The 25,672-nt window shown below is 44.6% G+C and overlaps 1 protein-coding gene across 1 annotated transcript in view; it reads right to left on the bottom strand.

Moving 5' to 3' along the window:
* Nucleotides 1-1,078: 1,078 nt before the first annotated feature.
* Nucleotides 1,079-25,672, bottom strand: part of ZBTB49 (zinc finger and BTB domain containing 49) — a 201,524-nt gene continuing 176,930 nt past the window's right edge. Inside the window, exon 8 of the mRNA XM_078678479.1 lies at nucleotides 1,079-2,163. Within this exon, the coding sequence (XP_078534605.1) occupies nucleotides 1,613-2,163 (551 nt within the window). The 3' untranslated portion in view covers nucleotides 1,079-1,612. The remainder of the gene's footprint in view (nucleotides 2,164-25,672) is intronic.

Raw genomic sequence — 25,672 nt, 5'->3', positions numbered from 1 at the left:
TGTTGTGGTCGGTGTAGGTGGAACTTGCGCAATGTGGCTCTGTACCAGAGGGGAGTAGACTGTGAAGAGAAAGGATTTTCAGGAGCTATGTTCACGAGTGATGTAGAAGTTATTAGTGATCGTTGGTGTAAGGAACAATACATTGTACTGGAAGGAGAAAGTGGTTCCAGGAAAGGGGTTGAGGTCAGAGTTCACAGGCCTCCCTCTTAATTGCAGGAATATGCGAGAAGGTGATATGTCTCATAGGTACAAGTCTTAAGGTCTATGTTCTGAGGGTACTTTATGCTCTTGTATTTACTTTTGGGTAAGGATTTTTATGTTTTGTTTTCCATTCTCATGTTTTAGTTTTGTGCTTCTACCAGTGTTCTTATATATTATTGGGTTTGCTTATATTTGTGTAAGGGAGGGTGATGTGTTATGATGGAACATTATCTATTCGAATTCTATCCTTAGAATGTGAGGCTGATAACACTCGAGAGAAGTCAGTTGACCCGGATTCCTTGAAGTGGATTGACGCCAGGTTGTGTTTCTACAATAAACTTTCAGTTGCAACTCAGCAGCTGTCCCGTGGTTCCTGCAAGGCTACTCACAACAATATTCTTCTAACTCCTTTGTTGTGTACATAGGAAGCGTGTGGGTCTTTCAAGCTTGTACCCTCTAGAGCTGTTGTACTTTTCTACACACACTAACTTGTCGTTCTGATCAATGAAAGTGCCTATGACCTGCTGACTAGCCCAGTTTTTCTTCTCTCCTCTGCAGCCTCTGATGGGCACTGCCGCTTAGACTAAAAGTACAGCAACCAGACTACAAACACTCGCAACTTGTGGCACATTTCTCTCACAGGTGAAACTGTTTGAAGTTGACAAGCATTGCATTTTCATGTTGTGAGACTTGTCTTATACAAAGTTTATAAGCAGAAATTATTTTGCCCAACACTAGACAATGCATGATGTGCTGGCTCCACTTTAACAAATTTGTAAGAAACATGCTACCAATAGCATATCATGCTATAATGAAAAATACTAAAATAATAATAACATCATGTTTCTTGACGCACTGACTTTGCACAACATTTTCATTTTAGAAGTTTGTCTTTAATCTAGAAAAACAAGAGACCAATAAAGTTTACTAACCATGAAATCAAAAATATCAGTGTATTCATCGCATACCGAAGACCCTGAACACTAAAGATACAATAACTCATAAGCATCATTCAAACACATTTACATATTTTGCAGGCATTCTTTCAAAAAAGTAAAGCAAATCATGAAACGTATAACGTGAAGGCAATAAAACCTGAATGGGCAACGACGTGTACAGGAGGCAATAGAGTGAGTTTTTGTTATTAACGGGATAGAAATATTAACAAGCTGGGCATTCTAAAAGCAAGAATATTATTCATTTTAACATAAATAAATATAGACAGACTACACCTTTTGAAAATATACATGTGCTTTCGTTGTGCCTCCTATCAATTACAGTTTTAAAATGCTTACTGGCTTTACTCAGTTCCACTCTGCCCCGTCATTCAAATTCAAGCAGTATGCTGCAGTAACAAGGCCCTTTAAAGTTCCTAAAAGCCAGGGTAGCTGCTCTATTGCTTAATGGAGCATTACAATTCATTACAATTCATAATTGCCATGGTTGAACGAACAATAGACATACTGTCAGATTGATATGGTTCCTCTGAAGACTGAACTTCAACTTCTTCATAAACATAGGGCTGAGGAGGTGGCATTTGCTGCGTAGAAGGCGGCTTAGGAACCTTATTATCTTTAAACCGCAGCTTCTCGGGTTCTGAGATATTTTGGTGTACAGTCATGGATTGTATTTTACAGGTGGATCCTGTAGGATTTCCATTAAATTCAGTTCTTGAATCTTCAGGCATTTTAACTGACACTGGTAGCAATGTAAGAGAAACGTTGTGAGTGAATGAATCACCATTCTGAGACCTTTCTGGGTCAGAATTTTCCATTACTTGAGGAAATTCCTCTAATGCAATAGTGGAGTCACTCTCGTTGGTTTTAAAGTGTGTTCTTTGGTGTCGTCTTAATACAGCAGAACGGGAGAAACACTTATGGCAAGTATCACACGTGTATGGCCTTTCTCCGGTGTGGGTCCTCATATGTCGGCGTAAATCACCAGACCCTCCAAACCGTTTTCCTACGGGATAAAAAGTGACATTAGATGCTTATTCTGAATAACAGCAAACCTTTAGGTCCATTAGATCAAAAACGTTGGGTTGAGAAAGCGTACATCTTGTGTCTACCACAATCTGATCAAGAAGATGTTCTGGGGGGAACGACTGAAAAAAAGTCATAAATATCTAATTTTAATAATTAATACAACACACTTTCACCAAAAATAAGCAGCTAAAGTTAAGGTGCAATATATACTTTCAAAAAAGGTGAAATGTGTCATTTAAATTGGCCATCACATTCTAACTGATCACAATGTAAGCTAATGACTACATCACATTTCATTTCAATTCAACTCAGTAGTTGTACCCCTACAGATACCTTTATTCCAAGTGTGAAGTAATTGCTTTGTTTCAAATGTTCTCATTCAGAGCATCAGCTCTTGCTAAGCATCTCATAATCTCTGCCATTCTTCTTTACTTTCAGTGAAAATATATCTACCTACACGTGAGACCCTAAAAAACCTTGACAAGTCAACCTAATTCTACACGGCGGGAGCAGGCGAGATATCTACAGGAGGAGTACCCACCTTGAAGTAAGTGTGACTACAGGGGGGACTCTCCTTGCCTCCCACTATTTTTAGCATTTGTTAGTAAACTCGTACACCAGCAGAGTACAGTCAAGGGGTTAATTTTGAGCCAGAACGAGTGGTTCGGACACCCTCCTATCTCGAAATTCGAGGTGAGAGATACATAAATATCTATATTCTGGGATCGGCAGTCAAGAAGGCCGGAGTGACCCTGAACGAGTGGCGCATATACACGGCCGAAACATGTAGACGATTTGGCAGTAAGGAGCACATTACATCTCCCAATCACCACCATCCTTCACATTTTTAATCCTGGCCGGGGGGTGGAGGGTGCAGGAATAATTTACAGGCACAGTGACACCTCCGAGCTAGTTTTAAGCCACACTGCACTTTCACTTCCAGTGATCCCAGTAACTTTAGATTTTATTGTTTGTCTTTTATGTTGTGTTTGTCTTCCCCCGCCCTTTTGCTCCACCTGTGGTAGCAGCCCTATAATGAAGCATGTCACACAACTGTGTGAGTGAGGGCAGTATTAAGACACACAGCACGTGCCACCACAAAGAATTGAGACACTATTTTTATCACTCCCTACTCCTTCAGATGTATGCAAGTCAACCTAATTCCCATGCAAAATAAAGACTTCGTCAACACAAGTACAAAACCCTAATTTCAATCTATAAAACATTATTGCTGTGTGTTTAAAACTTTGAAGAGAAAATATTTCTGCATGAAGGTAATACATTACATCTTTATATGGTACAAAAAAGATAACACAATCTATTACAGATAGTAAGTACCTTTCTTTGGGGCAGCAGGATAATCTTTTTACTATGCCAAAATTGCGAGTAAACCAGAGCACGGCTTAAGGCATAGCAAGTGTGCCTCATTAGTTAAATAGCTGAATACATGTACTGCTATCTCCAACAGAAGGAGAACCACTAATAACATGCCTAAGCTGGAGTAGTTCTCATAGCGACCAATCTAGCATTGTCCAGGGACTTGTTTTGGCATTTTGTTTTTGTTTTGTGTGGTGAAAACAAATTGATAAGTGGCGTTCCCCACAGGTGAAAGTGTTTAGTGGGGAAATTTTGTCGTGATCTACCATTGTGTATCACTTCATGTTTTCTGCTCAAAAGGTCTTCAAAACCGTTGTTCATTCCTGAAATATGTTCTGCAAGAAAACAAACGTGAAGCCTTTGTCCCCAATATCAAAGCTGTTATGCCAATCCTGGACAACTGAAGGGTGGACTTCCTTTCCTGTTTCTGTAGGTAATGCACAGTTGTCATGTTTGTACAGTGTATTGAAACTACTGTGTTGTATAGTAGATCCTGAAAAGTCTTGGAGCAATGGCCACTGATGTGATCTCCAGTCTATTAACCCTATCCATGCTGATGACGGAACCGCTCCGTCATCAGCCGCGGTGGCGCTGTGCTGATGACGGAGCGGTTCCGTCATGGCCCGGCCGCCGTGCCTGCGCGGCGCTGATTTCGCGCCTGCGCGGCGCGTTCTATTAGGTGGGCGGGGTCATGACGGAACCGCTCCATCATGAGCACAGCTCAACCGCGGCTGGTGACGGAGTGGTTCCGTCACCAGCATGCGCCCGCCGCGCGGCTCCCCCTCCCCCTTAGCGCTGCGGCAGAATAGCCGCCGCAGCGATGTGGTTAATAAGTTAAAGAGCTATCTTCACTGACCATTTATAAGTAGAAGTTTAAGCTTGCACACAATTGGAGTTTGTGCTGTACTCTTGCAACAACAATAGTTCCTTCCAGCCCCTCAAGGAAATTGGCTTGCTAAGCACGCTTGCAGAATGCCCATTTTTGATTTCGCACTTGGATCCTAGACTGTGCATGATGCCGACGAAATACAGAGGACTAGCAACATAAGGTGAAATGAAGACTACCAGAGGCTGGGTGGAACAGGGTGGGAAAGACACAGAAAAGTGATTGGAATAGACAGCTGATCACACTTAAGAAACCGGGCCAGATGTTGTGAAAAGGAGAGAGGTTGAGAGAGGGGAATCACATTTTCCTGTTTTTGTGTTGTACTGCTATGCATTGTTGTACCTAATTAAATAAAAAGAAACTTTAAAAAAACACTGTGCATGATGCCATCTTACCCAACAGTTTCTTAACTTTCCACAATGTTACAGGTTGTGATCTGCGGTAAGGAATAATAATTTTCAGAAATGGGAAAATTATGTGCTGTATAGCAGACTTATCTCAAAACGAGTTGAGGCTTGATCCCAAGAGGCTGAGAATCTGGTGAAGCTACAAATGAGGTTTGTTTCACATTGTGTACTCAAGATTGTTCAGTAAAGCAATGTATATTGTGTGTGGTGCAGCATTTTGAATTGTCTTCCCCTTCACTAGACAATTTTCCAGGTATGGGTAGACAGGAACACGCCGATGTTGTAGATATGCTATCACAACACTAATAAACACACCACACATTTAATAAACATTCGTATCCCAAATTAAAGAACCTGAAATTGATAGTGGTTGACACTTATCACAAACCTTAATCACTGGTGATGTGCTGGATGCATTGTGATGTAGAAGATTTCATCCTTCAAAACCAGTATAAGTCAACCTTTTTTTATGAGTAGGATCACATTTTGCAGCCATTTTCAAATGGACTGTGTTTACACATTGCTTCAAGAGATAAACAGTTATAATTGGCTATAGGGATCAATGCTTTTGTAAAATAAAAAAGTAGATGGAGTTTTCCTCTGTCTAACTTTGGCAGATAAACTTCTTAGAATGTACAGTTCAATAGCAAATGCTCCACGTTCTTCAGTAGGAAAGCAACACAAAGTCTTTTGCTGGCCTGTCCTATCATTACTGGAACATTTAATGGGATCCAGGCAAATATGATACAATCACCCTCACTAATTATTGAGAGAACCTAACAATCTAAGGTGATTTCCTGTCACTTGTGTGGAAAAAAAACTCAGGCCTCACCAAGAGTTATAGAATGGTCAGGAGAAGGGGAACAGAGTTGCTGTTTAGGTGACTTTTGTTGTGTGCATGGTTTTCACAAAATAATATACTTCAGCGTAGCCCTGTAGCTTCTTAATCATCTATATATATACAAAACAATGAAGGGACTGGGAAGGCAAATTCCAATTCACAACCCTCCCTAAAACACCATTTAACAAGAAACGCGCTCTCCCCTTAAAACCATTCTTGAGATCTGGACATCTTGTTGTTAATGTAAGAGAACGTATTTAATTTGTAAATGTGGAGTCCAATGCTCTTCGGCACTGCTTCCATAAATAGCCAGCTCACAGTATTACATTTTATCTCGGAGTTGAACTCCAATAGGTACGCAGGAATGTATTTTTTTTAATCTTTTCAATTATGCAGGTTGTATCCCTAATGTTTTCATATATCTGGGAGCCTGATTCATACCTAGATTGATCAGGCTATCAGAAGACTGAGCATTTTGTCAAACATTTGGCGTCAGAATTTTTCAGGGCAATCAATCGATGTGATTTACAATGTTGGGGGTCTTTCAATGTTTTCTGTTTTGGTGTTCTGTTAGTGTTATGCTGCCCTCTGTCATAGAAGCCTGAATCCCAATACTTCAGTGAACAAATTAAATAATCAGCTAAAATGCGAGACAGAATGTCTGCTAACATTTTATAGAAATGTATCATACAGCAGCATCTATGGAGAAGCCCAATTCATTTGGTCGAGCATTTGAGACCTGTTGTAATTTCTTATGTTGACTTAAAGCCATCCACCAGCTTTTGATTTGTTTGTTTCAGTGTGCTTCAAAAATCCTTGCTTGCCAGTGGTCAGTATTGCCTCTTTGTCCCTCCCTTATCTCTTCTGTTCCTACCATGCAGCAGGGACTAACTACTGTCTCATTCCACTATGGATGTTTATGTGGTGTTAGGGGCGCTCTATTTTTTCTTGGTCTGTTACTGTCTCCCTGTGTTCATCTTTGGTGCCATTGCTGCTTACATGGAAATACAGCAGACTTCCCATCTCCTTTTACTGCCCCAGTTGTGTTGGTTCTGCCTCAGGCACTGTGCCTCCCGCTGTACTGCCCTGCTTATTGCACTTATTTAGCTTTTTTCAACTTTTTGGTGTCCACAGCAATTGGGCTTCTTTCTGGTAGTACTTGCTGCATTTTGGGCTTTTAAAAAAAATATGATTGGGTTTGTTTTCAATTGCATACACAGAGCTGCAATCATGATTCTATGGCAGGACCGGAGGCTTCTGATTATGCTTTCTCATTTCTTTACTGCACAAACAGCAGCCAATGAAAGTAAAACTACAATGGTAAAAAACAACATTTCCCATGAGGCTTTGAACCACGCCTCCAATACTACAACCAATCACAGTAGTAACAAGCATATAAAGTATAGAGACACTAATCTGGCCTCCTCTTTCTTTGCTGCTCCGCAGCCCAGATAAGTGCTCTTTACTTTATATGCTTGTACTGCTCTATGGCAGGTCTCATGTTCAAGATATCGCCTCTGGCGTGCTTAATGGTTTATGATTACTGATTTGGTGTTTATTGGCATTGTTTTCACCTTGTTTACACTGCTTGTGCGGTTCTTGGATCGACGCTGCTATCGGCTCCTTTTTTCCCTTTCAGATTTCGGACCGGTGCTTCTTGCCCGCTCCGTGCCCCTTAGATGACTCTTGGAGCGTGTGTTGCGCCCGTAGGCTCCCGCTCTCCCCCTGCATCGCTGCTTTGATCGCGGCCGCCTGACTCGCAGTCCGCGATTACGAGGGACTTGGCCCCCCCTCGGGGAAGGAGGCGCACGACGGCGCCCGGCTGAGGCCTGGCGTGCGTCTCCGGGGACCCGCGCCCGCCAGTGTGCGCGCGCAGCCCACTTAGTGCCGCAGACGCTCTACCCCCAGCTGAAAGGGGGAGTCACGCAGTTTGGCCAGCAGCCGAGGGCCCGTTTTTGATCTCAGAAAAGCAGCGTTTTCCTTCCCTTTGGCAATCGGAGGACTTGGACATTAACCACTAGCTTCCCAACGACTGAGGAAGCGGGGCAATTTTTGGAAACCCTTTTCAGAGCTGATTAAGGGTTATTTTCCCTCCGTTAGTCCTAGAATTGGTCTTATACGCTTGATAACACTTGGTATTTCCGGCTCCTGCGCCTGGCACTTCCCCTGATCGACGCCCTTGCCTGGGCTGGCAATTGTGCTTCCCTCTGGGGACTTGGAGTGGAATTGAAAGTTCCTTGTGAATATGGCAGATACTGAGTACTGCGAAGAGGAAGGTGCTGCGTGCGACTACCAGGGCAATTATGAGTATTATGAAGAGGAGTCTATGGAGGATATAATTGACCAAAAGCTGGGCGCTAAACTAGATAAGGCCCTTTCCTCGGCCCTGCTTCCACTAGCCAAAAAATTGGAACTGTTGGTCCCTGATAAGCCACTCCCTCTTCCTGGACAGGATCATTCACGTCCCCCTCCCCCTAAGAAGGTGGCCCTTGACCCGACCTGGCCCCACGCCCAGTCCTATGATAAGATTTATAAATCCAAGGAGTCTTCCGCTGGTGACAAGACCTTACCGTCCCCCCCCACCCCCCCGAAGTATACCACTACTGACACTGATACAGACTCCTCAGATGCTGCTCCCCGCAAGCGCACTAAGAAACACAAGCATGCCTCCCCATCTGTCAACCCCTCGCCCTTCTCCTTTGATCCATCGGACATTGTACACCCTAGGTCCTCTGATTGGCTCCCTCCCCCGGCTGTGGCGGAGTACCTGGAGACTCATCTCCGTAAAGGTTTTGATAAAGAAGTGAGAGCACGCCTCAAGTCTGAGTGTCCCCGTCCCGATTTGGCCCACAAGGTGGCCGTCACCCCCAACATTGACCCTTCCATGACTACTTTCCTCAAGAAATATAAAAAAGACCCTAAGAAAGGGATTGATCGCGTGCTCAGAGCGTGCCAAGATAAGGCCCTTGACCTTTCAGGGTCGTTGGCCAAGACCCTGGAACTGGCCCTTCAAGCTCAAGAGACAGGTGACGCCATTCACCCTGAAGTCCTAGTGGGTTGGGCACAACGTGCCATCTGCATGCTGGGGAACGCCAACTGCGCTTTAGCTTCTGAAAGGCGGAAGTCAGTCCTACTCCGGATTGACCCTCAGTTGGTTGAGTTGGCTTCGTCAGAACCTGGTCCTTTGGCGGAAGGACAGTTGTTTGGGGACAACTTTGTGAAAGACATTGCCAAATTTGTTAATACCTTTGCGTCCCTTGATAAATCTCAGGCCTCCTTGAAGAGGGTGTTGCACCAGGTCTCTAATAGGGCCGGGCGTGGCAGAGGACGCTCGACCGGCCGCTATTCGAATACCAGTCCTCAAAGGGGATACGCTCCTAGATGGGGCAGAGGATACACACAAGAGCCGGACCAGGCCGGTTTCTACCCATCAAGATCACGCGGCTTCAGAGGCTGCTATAATCGAGGTGTCAACAGAGGGTACAAGAACTTCGATAATCAGTCCTCTGGTAAGTCAGGTGTGCCCATTGGTCCCTTTAGGGGGCAGGTTGCGTCACTTTGTGATGAATTGGACGAGTCTGACGTCAGATGCTTGGGTCCTACAGACCGTCTGGGGTTACCAAATAGAGATGTTAGAATGTCCCCTTCAGACCTTCCCCCCTCAGCCTCTCCTTTTTTCCCCGTCTAGAACAGAGTTTTATCGACTCAGAGCTAGAAGAATTGTTAACCAAGAGGGCTATTGCTGTAGGACCCTTCATTCCCGAAGGCTTCTGCAGCAACGTCTTTCTGGTACAGAAGAAAGGAGGCGGCCAACGCCTGGTTCTAAATTTAAGAGACTTCAACCCCTATGTCACTTATTGCCACTTCAAGATGGAGGGTATCCATCTTTTACGGGACCTTTTGTTGGAAAACGACTGGATGGTCCGTTTAGATTTAAAAGACGCCTATCTGACAGTCCCCATCTGCCCCGCTCATCAAAAATTCTTGCAGTTCCCTTGGAAAGGGCAGTGGTACCAGTACAGGGTGCTTCCCTTTGGTCTGTCCTCAGCCCCTTGGATCTTCACCAAGCTTCTCAAACCGGTGATCTCTCGCCTCCGAGAGATGGGAGTGCGTCTCATTGTTTACCTAGACGACATGCTTATTCTAGCCCAAGATCGGTCCCTTCTTCTCACCCACCTAGAATGGACGACGTTCCTGCTGCATAATGTGGGGTTCGTTATCAATACCAAGAAATCGGTGATGATACCGAACTAGCAGATGGAATTCCTAGGTTTTCTGAAAGACTCTGTGTCAGCTCAACAGCTCCTCCCTCTTCACAAGATCAGGTCCATCAAGAGGGAAATAGTATCCACTCTGACCAAGGAGAAGATTTCCTTGCGTGTGCTAACGAGGATTGTGGGCCTTCTGGCTTCGTCAATCCAAGCCATTTTCCCGGGCCCCTTACATTATAGAGCCCTTCAGAGACTAAAAATCTTTTACTTACAGAGGAAATTTCATTACGATCACCTTATTCCTCTTTCCCCTAAAGCCCGAGAGGAGTTTCAGTGGTGGCTGGATCACATGTCAGCATGGAATGGCCGAGCAATCTTCGGCGCAGACCCCGGATGTGGTGGTCGAATCAGACGCCAGTCAATGGGGCAGGGGCGCTCGCTGTGGAGACTTTACCACAGGAGGACGGTGGTCCGCGGACGAACTCTCACTACACATAAACTGTCTAGAGTTGTTGGCAGGGTCGTTTGCCATCAGGTCTGTCTCACCACTGAAGAGCAATTGTTGTATTCTCCTTCGAATGGACAATGTCTCAGCGGTGAGATACATCAATCGATTAGGGGGGACGAAGTCCCGCATGCTGGTCCACATTGCGAAGGAATTTTGGCACTTTTGCCTGGATCGCAAGATCTCTGTGGTGGCGGAATACCTTCCGGGGAAATTCAATCAGGTGGCAGATTGGAATTCCCGATTTCTCCGAGACTTCAGCGATTGGAGACTTCACCCATCGCTGTTTTCTCAGATCATGACTATGCGAGGCCCCTGTCAGATAGACCTGTTTGCCTCTCGCCTCAATGCCCATCTCCCCCAGTTTTACAGTTGGAGACCGGATCCGAGGGCGATGGGAACGGATGTGTTCCTCCACCATTGGGGGCAACGGAGGAATTATGCCTTTCCCCTGTTTGCTCTGATCCAGAGAGTGGCGGCGTTGGTGCGCCGGCAGAGGGCGACAATCGTGTTGGTGACTCCGTTCTGGTCGACTCAGTCATGGTTTCCCACACTGTTGGAGTTATCTGTGGATCTTCCCTTCCGGCTCCCAGTCTTCCCGACGCTTCTGCAGGACCCAGTAGGAGCTTGCCACCCCTTAATCCTGCAGAACCAGTTGACTTTAATGGTGTGGACGCTCTCCGGAGACATGAATGCCTTGCAGGTCTTTCACGAGAAGCTTCCGGCTTTATGCAGCAGGCATGGGCTCCTTCCACCCGGAAACGATACTCTGCATCTTGGAAGAAGTGGGTGGGTTGGTGCCTTTCAAAACAGGTGGATCCCGTGGGATCAAATGTGACTGATGTGCTGAATTTTCTGTTTGAATGTGCAGCTTCAGGCCTGGCTTACAGGTCGGTGAATAATTTCAGGTCTGCAATTTCTGCGGGTCACGACCACATCGATGGTAAGCCTGTGGGGTTGCATCCCTTGGTTTGTAAGTTACTTAAAGGTGTTCGTGTGGCCAATCCTCCTCGGCCAAGGTATTCCACGCTGTGGGATGTTACAAAAGTGCTTAATCTGTTGGAATCCTGGCCTGATAATGGTGATTTGTCTTTGAAGCAGCTCTCTGCCAAGCTTACTATGTTATTGTGTCTCATTTCATGTCGCAGAGTTTCAGATGTTAGAGCACTAGATTTGGCTGGTAGAATGTTTTCTCCGCAAGGTGTCTCCTTTGTTATTACACGGCGGACTAAGACCATGTCACGTTCAGTGGAATACCCCGCTTTTCCGCATAACAGCAAGTTATGTGTGTTGCAGTGTCTCACATGCTATGAAGAACGTACTTTTGCACACAGGACAGATCATTTAGGCCAGTTGTTAATCTCTGTTCAGAAACCCTTCAAACCAGTCGCTGCGGCTACTTTAGCCAGATGGGTTTGATGGATTATGTCAGAGGCTGGCATCGATATATCTGTTTATGGTGCTCACTCACCCCCCTTTTCCAAAATTGGTTTATCCACACTATGTGTGGGAGGGTATGCTCAGACGTGAGTCCCTTGCTCATTGCACCATCAGGATTCAAGCAAGCCGGGCCGAAGAAGGCTGTGATGCCAGAAACCGGTCCCCGGAAGCTTGTTTCCTTACCAGTATAAGAATTGGCTTAGTAGTTTGGTTTGCCCTGTTCCCATCATGCACTGGGACAGGAACAGACTAATTTGCATATAGCCAGGCTCTGAGCTGGGATGGTGCATTGAGCAAAAAAACGGTGATGGATTAAAACCATGATCTCTTGACTTGGTAAGAGTATTCTGCATCATTCAGAAACTCTGTCTATCACCACCCCCCTTTTCCAAAATTGGTTTATCCACACTATGTGTGGGAGGGTATGCTCAGACGTGAGTCCCTTGCTCATTGCACCATCAGGATTCAAGCAAGCCGGGCCGAAGAAGGCTGTGATGCCAGAAACCGGTCCCCGGAAGCTTGTTTCCTTACCAGTATAAGAATTGGCTTGGTAGTTTGGTTTGCCCTGTTCCCATCATGCACTGGGACAGGAACAGACTAATTTGCATATAGCCAGGTTCTGAGCTGGGATGGTGCATTGAGCAAAAAAACGGTGATGGATTAAAACCATGATCGCTTGACTTGGTAAGAGTATTCTGCATCATTCAGAAACTCTGTCCATCACCACCCCCCTTTTCCAAAATTGGTTTATCCACACTATGTGTGGGAGGGTATGCTCAGACGTGAGTCCCTTGCTCATTGCACCATCAGGATTCAAGCAAGCCGGGCCGAAGAAGGCTGTGATGCCAGAAACCGGTCCCCGGAAGCTTGTTTCCTTACCAGTATAAGAATTGGCTTGGTAGTTTGGTTTGCCCTGTTCCCATCATGCACTGGGACAGGAACAGACTAATTTGCATATAGCCAGGTTCTGAGCTGGGATGGTGCATTGAGCAAAAAAACGGTGATGGATTAAAACCATGATCTCTTGACTTGGTAAGAGTATTCTGCATCATTCAGAAACTCTGTCCATCACCACCCCCCTTTTCCAAAATTGGTTTATCCACACTATGTGTGGGAGGGTATGCTCAGACGTGAGTCCCTTGCTCATTGCACCATCAGGATTCAAGCAAGCCGGGCCGAAGAAGGCTGTGATGCCAGAAACCGGTCCCCGGAAGCTTGTTTCCTTACCAGTAAAAGAATTGGCTTGGTAGTTTGGTTTGCCCTGTTCCCATCATGCACTGGGACAGGAACAGACTAATTTGCATATAGCCAGGTTCTGAGCTGGGATGGTGCATTGAGCAAAAAACGGTGATGGATTAAAACCATGATCTCTTGACTTGGTAAGAGTATTCTGCATCATTCAGAAACTCTGTCCATCACCACCCCCCTTTTCCAAAATTGGTTTATCCACACTATGTGTGGGAGGGTATGCTCAGACGCGAGTCCCTTGCTCATTGCACCATCAGGATTCAAGCAAGCCGGGCCGAAGAAGGCTGTGATGCCAGAAACCGGTCCCCGGAAGCTTGTTTCCTTACCAGTATAAGAATTGGCTTGGTAGTTTGGTTTGCCCTGTTCCCATCATGCACTGGGACAGGAACAGACTAATTTGCATATAGCCAGGTTCTGATCTGGGATGGTGCATTGAGCAAAAAAACGGTGATGGATTAAAACCATGATCTCTTGACTTGGTAAGAGTATTCTGCATCATTCAGAAACTCTGTCCATCACCACCCCCCTTTTCCAAAATTGGTTTATCCACACTATGTGTGGGAGGGTATGCTCAGACGTGAGTCCCTTGCTCATTGCACCATCAGGATTCAAGCAAGCCGGGCCGAAGAAGGCTGTGATGCCAGAAACTGGTCCCCGGAAGCTTGTTTCCTTACCAGTATAAGAATTGGCTTGGTAGTTTGGTTTGCCCTGTTCCCATCATGCACTGGGACAGGAACAGACTAATTTGCATATAGCCAGGTTCTGAGCTGGGATGGTGCATTGAGCAAAAAAACGGTGATGGATTAAAACCATGATCTCTTGACTTGGTAAGAGTATTCTGCATCATTCAGAAACTCTGTCCATCACCACCCCCCTTTTCCAAAATTGGTTTATCCACACTATGTGTGGGAGGGTATGCTCAGACGTGAGTCCCTTGCTCATTGCACCATCAGGATTCAAGCAAGCCGGGCCGAAGAAGGCTGTGATGCCAGAAACCGGTCCCCGGAAGCTTGTTTCCTTACCAGTATAAGAATTGGCTTGGTAGTTTGGTTTGCCCTGTTCCCATCATGCACTGGGACAGGAACAGACTAATTTGCATATAGCCAGGTTCTGAGCTGGGATGGTGCATTGAGCAAAAAAACGGTGATGGATTAAAACCATGATCTCTTGACTTGGTAAGAGTATTCTGCATCATTCAGAAACTCTGTCCATCACCACCCCCCTTTTCCAAAATTGGTTTATCCACACTATGTGTGGGAGGGTATGCTCAGACGTGAGTCCCTTGCTCATTGCACCATCAGGATTCAAGCAAGCCGGGCCGAAGAAGGCTGTGATGCCAGAAACCGGTCCCCGGAAGCTTGTTTCCTTACCAGTATAAGAATTGGCTTGGTAGTTTGGTTTGCCCTGTTCCCATCATGCACTGGGACAGGAACAGACTAATTTGCATATAGCCAGGTTCTGAGCTGGGATGGTGCATTGAGCAAAAAAACGGTGATGGATTAAAACCATGATCTCTTGACTTGGTAAGAGTATTCTGCATCATTCAGAAACTCTGTCCATCACCACCCCCCTTTTCCAAAATTGGTTTATCCACACTATGTGTGGGAGGGTATGCTCAGACGTGAGTCCCTTGCTCATTGCACCATCAGGATTCAAGCAAGCCGGGCCGAAGAAGGCTGTGATGCCAGAAACCGGTCCCCGGAAGCTTGTTTCCTTACCAGTATAAGAATTGGCTTGGTAGTTTGGTTTGCCCTGTTCCCATCATGCACTGGGACAGGAACAGACTAATTTGCATATAGCCAGGTTCTGAGCTGGGATGGTGCATTGAGCAAAAAAACGGTGATGGATTAAAACCATGATCTCCTGACTTGGTAAGAGTATTCTGCATCATTCAGAAACTCTGTCCATCACCACCCCCCTTTTCCAAAATATGGTGCTCACTCAACCAGAGGTGCGATGGCTTCTAAAGCCTATGTATTAGGTTCCCGCTTAGAGGACATCCTAGAAGCGGCTGATTGGTCTTCCGATTCCATGTTTAAAGTGTTTTTATTATAAACCTATTCCTCATGTTTCTGATGCTGTGATTGATGAGCTTTGAACCAGCATAATCAGAAGCCTCCGGTCCTGCCATAGAATACAAAATTTTCTAGCTATCGCGACAAGAATTTTAGATTCTATTAAGGACACGGAGGCGAGGATTATCCCACCCGTTGGGACAGTTATGTGACTGTAAGTTGTTTGAAATGATGTTGTTTAACAACTTCTACCCACCCTATGAGAAATGTAGTTTGGTGGACGTTTTTTCTCAGACTTCTTTTTCTGTTTCAGGAAATGATTCCAACAAGAGTTGATTGCCTTCTTTGGATTGTGAGGCTGTCCTTCCTGGCAGAAGATGATTCCTTCGTGGTTATGGATTGTTCTCCGTTGAGAATTCCTATGGAACTGTTTTTTCTCTCCGTTGAGAGTTCAAGACTTAATTTAATTCGACAAGACTGTTCGCGCAAAGAAAGAGGAGGCCAGATTAGTGTCTCTATACTTTATATGCTTGTTACTATTGTGATTGGTTGTAGTATTGGAGGCGTGGTTCAAAGCCTCATGGGAAATGTTGTTTTTTTACCATTGTAGTTTTACTTTCATTGGCTGCTGTTTGTGCAGTAAAGAAATGAGAAAGCATAATCCTCGCCTCCGTGTCCTTAATAGAATCTAAAATTCTTGTCGCGATAGCTAGAAAAATTTGTATTGCAGCCCAACCGGTCTATGAGCATCGCTGAATGGGAGCACCTAGGTGTCTTTTATTGGAATGTAAGGACCCCTGTGAGAAGCGCTCTCCCACCACCACTTATTTATTTTTTCTTTGCCATTTTATAAAGTGAAAACTTGACCCGCCGGCACCGGGATGACATTGCTTTACATGAGAATTAAGGGATATATTTTGTGTTACTCTTCCTGCCGTTACGCTCAAAAAAATATAGGGGAAGGAGAGAGGAATTAATTGATATTAAACTCCAATTTAAGGACAAACTGGAAGCCGTGCCCTTCCAATACGGTGCCCCCTGCACCTACAGTGTCTCACTCTTTTTACGAAAGGCAAGGGGAGGTGACTTGCCTCTGCTCTGGGACGTACCCTGTGTCCTTCCACTCAGCACGTGGGGAGTGCTGAGGATGGCCCCTTTGTCCCGGCGTGAGTGTGTTCTGAGCCCTGCATTTTTTTTTTTATGAACATTAATTAATGATGGCTGCGTATTGTTTTCTCAGCCACCCGGTCTTAACTATACAAACGAGCAAGACCGATTAACGTTGCCAATGCTTTTTACTTGCAAGGAATGGGAAAAGCTACTTGCTGGTTCTCACCAAATTGATCGGGGTGGCTCGGGCTGGAGGCAGGCATGTAGCACCACAGTTTCACTGTTGCGAGCTCTAGCTGTCAGGCCACACACATCTTGTCCTTCCTGTGGCTCTCTGCAGCAGCACCCCAGCGCTAGAATACACTCTCTACTGACTGTCAGAGCGCCTCACAACCAAACTCAAAGCCTAGCATTCAGCAGCACCTGCAATGCGCGTACCTGTAGCACTGCTCAGAGCCTGACCCCCACCGGTCTCAAGGAGTACCAGTACTCTCCTAGCACAAGGAGATGCTCCGGTACTCAGGGGTAGAACACTCAGAAGAGCCAGTACTCCGTACCGGTGAGTCACGGCCCATTTAAAGCACAGGTTGCAGGTATAAGATGACTTAACTTTGTTTCTGTAGGGCATCAGCGTCTATGTGTGTGTATGCGCGCATTATATATTCCATTTTGTATTGTATTTGCTGTAACATTTAGCACAATCTTTATAATTCTAAATGCACATCAAATAAACCATACAACCTCGTCCTAAATAGGGTAACCCCTTTTAGAATTAAACCATGATAACTAACTACGATTAGAGCGGCTTTGCCTTTCTATCTCGACGTTGTGGTGCCAAGTTTTGGTTCAGAATTATGGATGCATAGGACTGACTGAAGTAACTGAAAAATGTGCATCTGTTTCTTTCTTTTTCTTAAATAAATGTACACCCTAAAACTACCTTCGGACAGCAATAAAGTAATAGCTAGAAACTCAGTCTTTTAGAAGTTTCCCCTCTGTTTAGCACTGCAGCCTCTCCTACCATTCCCCGTTATTTAACTCTACACCCCAATGACCCTCCAATGCTTTTACCACCCTGCTCCCTCATGCTGTTCATAAAATACTTTTCAAACAAAACAGAAATAGAGCTTTGTGTGTTTCTAAACTCCTATTTTTCGATGCATGCCAGCCTCTGTGCATATCTGCACGTGTTTTCCTCTACTTGTTTTTATTTTATTCAGGGGATTGCACTAGGCCTGGCCACTGAATCAAATAAATGCATCCGTCATCTGTGATTCACCTCTAGAGCACGAGCTTAAATCCTGGCGTCTCCTCTGACCTTTCAGTAAAGTAGGTGCGTTTAATTTTGATAGCTAACAACAGCTGTTGTATTGTGCAAAGAGGCTATATTGGGATGGACCTGTTTTTAAAAAAATGACAAAAGGTTTGTTTTTTTGCGTTAAATTCATTGTCATGACTATGCCTATGCATTTAAAGGTTATTTTAATTTATTTACTCTGAGTTCAGTTAAGCTAAATGGCAATATCTGCTGTCCACCCGTTTATTCTAGCGCATCGAATTGCCCCTCACCATAATTTAGTGCAGGGCCGGCCTAAGGCATGTGCAAGCTGTGCACCTGCACAGGGCCGCCAAACCCCAGGGGCCGCCACTCCAATATATATCCTTAGATACATATTTGCGTGGCGGCCGATGGCAGGGATTTGGCGGCCTCGGGCCCCCTACCTACACTCCCTGCTCAGGGCCTCCGTGAGCCTACAGCCGGCCCTGTTTAGCGCTGCTTTACACAAATTTAAATTAACATTGTGATTGCTGACTGCTACGGCTGCTTCCCTCCTTTGCTCTATTCCTTTAAGTCTTCAACTTTATACGGCAAAGGTAGTGTGCAAACAGCACTTCTTAGCCTTAAGCTGGATACAATGGGGACAGTCACAGAATGAGAAGCACAAACTTTCAGTGAATATTATTTGCGTTAAATCCATTGTCATAACTGGTGTTGTGCAGCAATCAAACCACACTATTGTCAACCACACATATAGGGCTTCAAAAGTCATAGTAGGAACATACTAAGCAGAGAAGATAGTGATGTTTGCATTGCTCCCACAATTGAATCCTAAAACAGATAGTTTTACGAATTCACCAGAATCAAACAATGTAATATCCAAGTTAGAAGTATATTCTCCAAATTTTCACTTTAAAATCCATTAATGGCCAATGCTGTTCATCAGGGTATGGGGCCTTTGTTAACCGCTAATGTAATTCTACGGAAGCCAACCCAGCCTTTCATCTTTCTGGTGTTGATATAGTAACATTAGACCGCAGTACTTGAACACCACCAATTTGTAGCTATTTTCAACACAAGAAACTTATATTGAGAAAGTTTGTGCACAAATAAAACGTATTTTTATGTTTAATTCCTCAGTACGTTGTTCAGTTAAAGCAACCATAACTACAACTACTAAAATGCACCAGTTTCTAGAGCACAGGGCTAAAAACTGTGTTTCCTGGTGAAATAGAAACATATGGTAATCTTAGGCAAATAGCTTTGGATTAAATGTGCACTTAACTGCATCACATGTGGAAAATAAATGGCATGCTCCTAGCTGTTTGTTCCACGCAGGCGCATAATAAAGGGAAAATGGGGAGGACCAAACATCAGTTTTTCATTCTTTTTAACACCAAAAGAAGCAGATCTAAAGGAAAGCTAATACTTTTTTTTTTGTCACGAAAAATGCAAAGCTATCCACACAGCCCCACACCGCATAATTCAAATCCAAACATTTCCAATACACACTACATATTTCAACAAAGCACATAAATAAAATCAATATAATGATTACACTACCCACCCCATACAACCAATCCATACTACAAATTTCCACACCACACAATAACACAACTAATACAATACAACACATATAATACTACTGCACACCATAGAATACACTCCATTACACAGGGAAAAAGCATCGCCATTTAAAATGCCAATAGCTCCAACTCAACCAAATGCAAGACCTATTGCACTTTCAATGCTTGTTTTTCTTTGCATTTGAAAGGATTAGCAAAGGAACTTTCCAAAGTACCCGAAAGTTACTTATTTTGTTCCTGGCCCCGTACGTGCAATTACATATAATATTCTGTGAATATGCTTTACATTTCTTATCGTGTCGCCTTAAAAACCCTGAATTCCTCCAGAAAAGAACAATTTTTCTTATTCTTGTGCCTTCGAACCTAAATTTGAGCCACACTATTACCTTTCAAGTAAAATGTTTTGCTGAGGTGGTTGCAGCAGGGTTTGCTCTGCGTTTAGCATTTTCAGTATGTTAATCAGACCTTTGATTCTCTTGGTTCTCTGCCGTAAAGCTACTACCCTATAGGTTTTATGCTATGCTACTAAGTTAGCCAGCTTCTTATGCAGCCTATGCCTCTTTTGTTTTTATTTGTGGCAATATAAATTCGTTTTCCCACAACTGTTGCTTTCAAGCCCATGCCTGTGGTGAGAAACAGAAGAGTTTAACCCCAGCATCTCCCCTACTTGGCCAGTGCTAACCCTCAGCAGTATAAGATAGACTGTATAACTTCAGAGAATGATCCAGTAAGTAGGTCACTTTGTGCTTCAGCCGACTTCAGTGAAAGTCACCCTCATCATGAAAGTGCTACTGAGTCTGTGAAGTTCCATTTACTTTCCACTTGCCTAACCCACGCACTTGTGTAACCCAGGTAAAAACATTCAAGGTCGTCTTTCATCTTGCTCTCATGCTTCATGCCTTGATCTCTAGCTCTAATGGTGCTTCTCTGTTTCTTCTACACTGACTTATCTTTATATTCTTCAGCTGTTGTGATGGCAAGTTCTAAACCACATGACCAAAACTGTAATGGTTGTGTAAATCCATCAGTAGTTAATTTGTTTTCCATTTAATTCAGTGATGACGGACTGGAATGGACTTACTTCTGTAAAGTGTCACAAGACAAATCCTGGCATACAGAAACACCTCCGTCAAGATAATGGATCTGATCCCCTGCCTCTCTTACGATTCTCCCCTGATGTGAGTATGAGAGCACCTTGATTATGAAATATCTTGGCCTGTTTGCATTCTTGGCTGAGCAACTTTCATCCCTTTGCACTCTCTATCCTATTGAAATCCTGGTTCTTGGGGGACCCCCTGAATAGATCTGTTACACACCGTTATATATATAAAAAGCAGACAGGGACCCTACTTACCCAAGGGGACAGAGCACCGTTTTAGACTCCTAGTCAAATGTAAAATATGTGTTGCATTTTCCGTATCACACATCAAACATACTTTCACTCTTGAATTTCAATCTCATTCCATACTACACATTCACCCCTGATAATATTAAGGTTAAACACCACATCTATGCATTCTTCACACAAAAAAATAAGTATTCATATAGCCAATCTCATTTAAGGGCCAATTTGAAATTAGTACACATGTACCTTTATAATACGAATCCAATAGTGCAATGCCAGAATCACAATAATTAAAATACATAAAACATTTAAAAATTCAATCAATCAGGGATTTGTGAGAAATGAATCATTGTATACTCATTTCTGACGGAGAGAAGGAACTATATTCTAAAATACATTGACAGGCGACTATACAAACAGACAGAAATAGATAGAAGAGTACAGTAGACAGTCACGTGTGTCTTTACAGTCACCAGTCTTACTGGATCATTATTTGTGTCACATAGTATCACAAGCTTATTACTATCTACTGTGATCTTCAATGCTTGGATGGATCCTGTCCATTTACAGACTCCCGAACAGCTGGCTACCACACAGTGTCCGATTGTTGGGGAGGGGATTCCACAATTGCAGCCCCATCATCTTACCACTTCTCTTCCAACCCTTAAGAGTATAGATAGTAGCCCAACGTCCCTCATACTTCCAGAACTCAATTAGGGTGGGCAGCTACAACCCAAAGCTGTCATCACAAAGCATGGCAGACTATCTTGTCAGTAAATTGCTTTCATCGCCACACAGCTCCGCCTGGTAGCTGTTGCCTCCTGAGCCCTTCAGATCCGAAGTTCGAGGTGTCCTCCACCGGCAGGCACCTGCCTGCACCTGATCCCTGGTGGTCCAGCCTGTCTGCACCCATGTGTGCCTGAACTATGCCAAGTGCCGCGGACCATCCACCGCTACAACTCCAGCACCCTCCATGCACTCAACTCCAGACTGACCACCGCCTGCCACCTTGCATCACCCAAGAATACCCTGGGTCTGTTCACCTGCCGCAATTGGGCCTTCTCCTCCCTACGCACACTAGACCCACCAGCGGCATGACATTCAAGCACCAGACCCAACCACCTCAGAAGCATCCTTCTCAACATCAGCTCCCTCAAATGACACGCCGTGGAGATCTGGGACCTGCTCGTCTCCATCTCCCACAACTTTGCCTTCCTTACGGAAAGCTAGATGAACTCAACCACAGTACCAGACATCGCAACAGACATCCACGACGGCTGCAAAATCCTCCACAAGGAATGCATCAACCGGCTGGGAGGAGGCATTGACATCACACACAAAAGCACCCCCTGCCTCACTCCCAGCTCCAATGATCACTCACCCGACATGGAACACCTCCACACCCAGATCCAGACCAACCCGAACGCCACCATCTACAGACCTCCCAGACCCTGCCTGCCTTCAGCGAAGCCATAGCCGACTTCATCGCTCACCACACTCTTGTCTCAACGGACTGCATTCTCCATGGTGACCTCAATTTCCACCTGGACAACCTCGACGACCACAACACCTCATCCCTACTGGAGAACCTCACCACCATCTGACTCAAACAACTGGTCACATCTCCAACCCCTCAGCAGGACACACCCTCGACCCATCTTCTCTGCAAGTAGCCACACCTCTGAGCCACAATCGACCGAGCATTGCTGTGTCAACTTCTCCTTCACCAACCTCACTGTACGCCACCACACCCACCGCAACCCTCGTAAAAATCGGAAAAGGTCATCGAAGACCAGCTCACCACCTCACTCAGCAAAGCACCACCACCAACATCCACAGAGGCCAACACCTCAGCACGCAATCTCCACCGATAGATCTCCGACTGTGCCAACACACTGGCTATAGTCAGGCAAGCAACCCTCCAAGAAAGCCAACTGGTTCTCCCCTGCCCTCCAAGAGTATAGGCGTACATTCAGACGGCTCAAGAAAAGATGGAGGAGCAGCAAAGTCGTGGCAGAACATGCAGCCTTCAAAAACGCTGCGAGCGCACACCACCACCTCATCAGAACAACAAAGAAAGCAGACATACAGGAACGCATCAACCCCAACACACACAACAGTAAAGAACTCTTCGACGTGGTCAAAGTGTTCATTAAATCCAGCACAGAGACAGAAGACATTCCCCCTCCCATGACATCTGCTTCAACCTTGCCACCTTCTTCCACCGCAAGATCAAGGAGATCTACGACAGTTTCGCAAGCCAAGGAACAACCACTCCACACGCAACCACCGCACCAAACGACTCCAGACCTCAGCAGACCATGCCCAACTCGACCACCCTCACCCCAGACAACACCCTTAGGATAAAAAAAGAGCAACCACTCCAGAGCCCCCTTGGATCCCTGGCCTCACCACATCATCAACAGAGCCGCCACCTCCATCGCACACAAACTCTGCCACACCATCAACTGCTCCATTAAGTCCACCACCTTCCCCGAAGACTAGAAGCATGCAGAGATCAACCTCCTGCTAAAGAAATCCTCTGCTGACCCGACGGACCTCAAGAACTACAGACCCATCTCTCTGCTCCCATTCCCAGCAAAAGTCTTAGAGAAAGCCATCAACGCCAAACTCTCAGAGTTCATTGAAACAAACCACATCCTGGACCTCTCCAATTCAGCTTCAGAAGCAACCACAGTACAGAGACCACTCTCCTCGCCGCTACAGATGACATCCACACCCTCCTCTACCGAGGCAAAACTGCAGCCCTCTTCCTCCTCGGTCTCTCGGCTGCCTTATATACCACAGCCTCTGCACAAGACTCCACGATGCCAGCATCTTCGACAAAGCCCTAGTCTGGACCAGCTCATTCCTCACTGGCCGAACACAAAGTCAGTTTTGCATTGTTCATATCAGAACCCACAGAGATCAGCTGTGGAGTGCCTCAGGGATCCTCCCTGAGCCCCACCCTCTTCAATATCTACACAGCCCCGATTGCAGCCATCGTCAGAAGCCACAGATTAGTCTCTTATGCTGACAACACCCAGCAGATTTTCTCCCTCACAGACAAACCTTCAAGAGCAACTTCCACAGTGGGATGAAGGCAGTTGCCACCTGGATGAAGGACAGCTGCTTCAAGCTAATCTCAGACAAGACCTTAGTCCTCAATCTGGCCCACCCACTTCGCCTAGGACAACTCCTGGAATGTCCTTTAGATAAATTCATATACACTGAGCTGAGGCCATTTTTGAATTCACATTTCATATGCACATATTTTTCATTCTACTGTAGATTATAGAATGAGGTGTGTATCGTTATCTATATATATGTTTTTGATTGTTAACATCATTGTATTTGAAGTGACATTCATGTATATTTGATAGTTTGCATATATTTTCCTGTTGAACGGCAATGTAGGTTAAATCAAATGATTGACATTGTATGCTGTATGTGGCATGGCCGTGTTGTCACCCGCTTCTAATAACCCAAAATGGCCGCCGTTGAATGTCAGTGATATACGGAGATCGAACTTGATATGAACATTCATTGGTGCTCGGGTATGAGAGTTTGTAAACTTTGGTTTGAGTACAAGTTTATAGGATTAAGCATCAGAGACTGAACTCTATAGTTCAATTCCTGATATGTATCACTATCGTTCTGGTAAAAAAGTTAATTCAAGAGGGCCACCTTGTGACAGCAGGTAATGGCACATAGGTTGTTGAGTAGTCCGTTTTTAGTGTCTTTAGTTGATGCTTAAAATACGGCTACACGTAGGTTTGAGCAACTTTCGTCCTCGTGGAAGGAGCCCACGCACACAGTAGTTGGATAACTACTGAAGAATGGAGAGTAGGTTAGTGTTTTTGGTAAATAGGGAGTGAGACTTTGTTGGGTTGGTAATTAACAGTGCTAATCGGTGGTTGCATTTTGCAGCATTCCTTGACGGAGTGACATATGAGATGGAATTACTTGAGGAAACTGGTTGTGTCTGTTGGTTTACGAGGTATGTAATATGAGCACAATACAGTGGCCCCTGAAGACGGGACTGTTTATGTCCCGAAATGCATTGGGTAAAGGCAACTTTGTAAAGTGGATTGCACAGATGAAGATGTTGTCAACAAACAATGAATCAATGTTTGATGCTGTAAAAACTCATATTACAGTAGTATTATTGTTCATTTTGACATATTGTGAAACTTGAGTCAAATATATGAAATGGAGACAGAACAAACGAGTTGTTAAAAATCATTTATTGGGATAACGTATATTGCATGGTTGAAAACTGGTGAACAAGTAACACACTTGACCCCGCACCAGAGAGAGCAAGTGTATGGTATATATATATATGTCCTAGTACATCAAGGCACAACAGAAAACACAATATAACAATAAGTAGCTTCCCAAATGATAAAGATAAGCAATCTCAGAGACTTGATTGAAGATATTTTGTTCTGGCCACACCACAAACTTGGCTACCGGAGAAACCACAAGGCTTCTACACCTGTGGTAACTGCTGTATTTGCAGATTTGGAGTGAATAAATGTACCAGCTTCTAATACAACAACTCAAAAGAATATAGGATATTCTCCTTTATCAATTGCAACACAACACATGTGGTATATGTGTTGAGGTGCGCATGTGAACAAATCTATGTAGGGAGCAGTATCAGATGCTTAAAAATTCAAATACAGGAACACGTGAAAGACATCAAAAATAAAAATGAACGCTCCCCAGTGGCCCAACACATACTAACAGCCCACCCAGAGCAACCAGGAATAAAATTTCATGCACTAGATCATGTAAAAAGTGGTGTCACAGGGGGTGATAGGATCACCCTACTGAGACAGACTGAGGCGAAGTGGATTTGTCGATTGAGAGCAGTTACAGCTGGGCTTAATTTTAATAATGAGTTTCATAATTTTTTGTAATAAGGAAAACAAAAATTTACAATGCTCATTGCTAAATCTCAGTTATGAATAATATTCGAATGAATGATATATTACTGTGATGCGTAATGTTAAACATTGTGGACACAGGATGTGATCTCAAATATGGCTGAAATAACACTGTTCGCCAGTGATGCTGTTAAAACAATGGTTTGTAAACATGCAACAAAATTGAAGACGTAACATGAAAAAATTGATGTATAGACCTCTAGATAGAATTTGTAATAGATCTATAGATATTGTGCAGAAAAAATATCAGGTGGAATATTATGGTTGAAAGAGAACAATGATAT

Source organism: Lissotriton helveticus, chromosome 2_2 (assembly GCF_964261635.1).
Source record: "Lissotriton helveticus chromosome 2_2, aLisHel1.1, whole genome shotgun sequence".
Taxonomy (NCBI): domain Eukaryota; kingdom Metazoa; phylum Chordata; class Amphibia; order Caudata; family Salamandridae; genus Lissotriton; species Lissotriton helveticus.
Note: the sequence above shows the minus strand (reverse complement) of the source record. Positions and strands in the feature narration are given on the sequence as shown.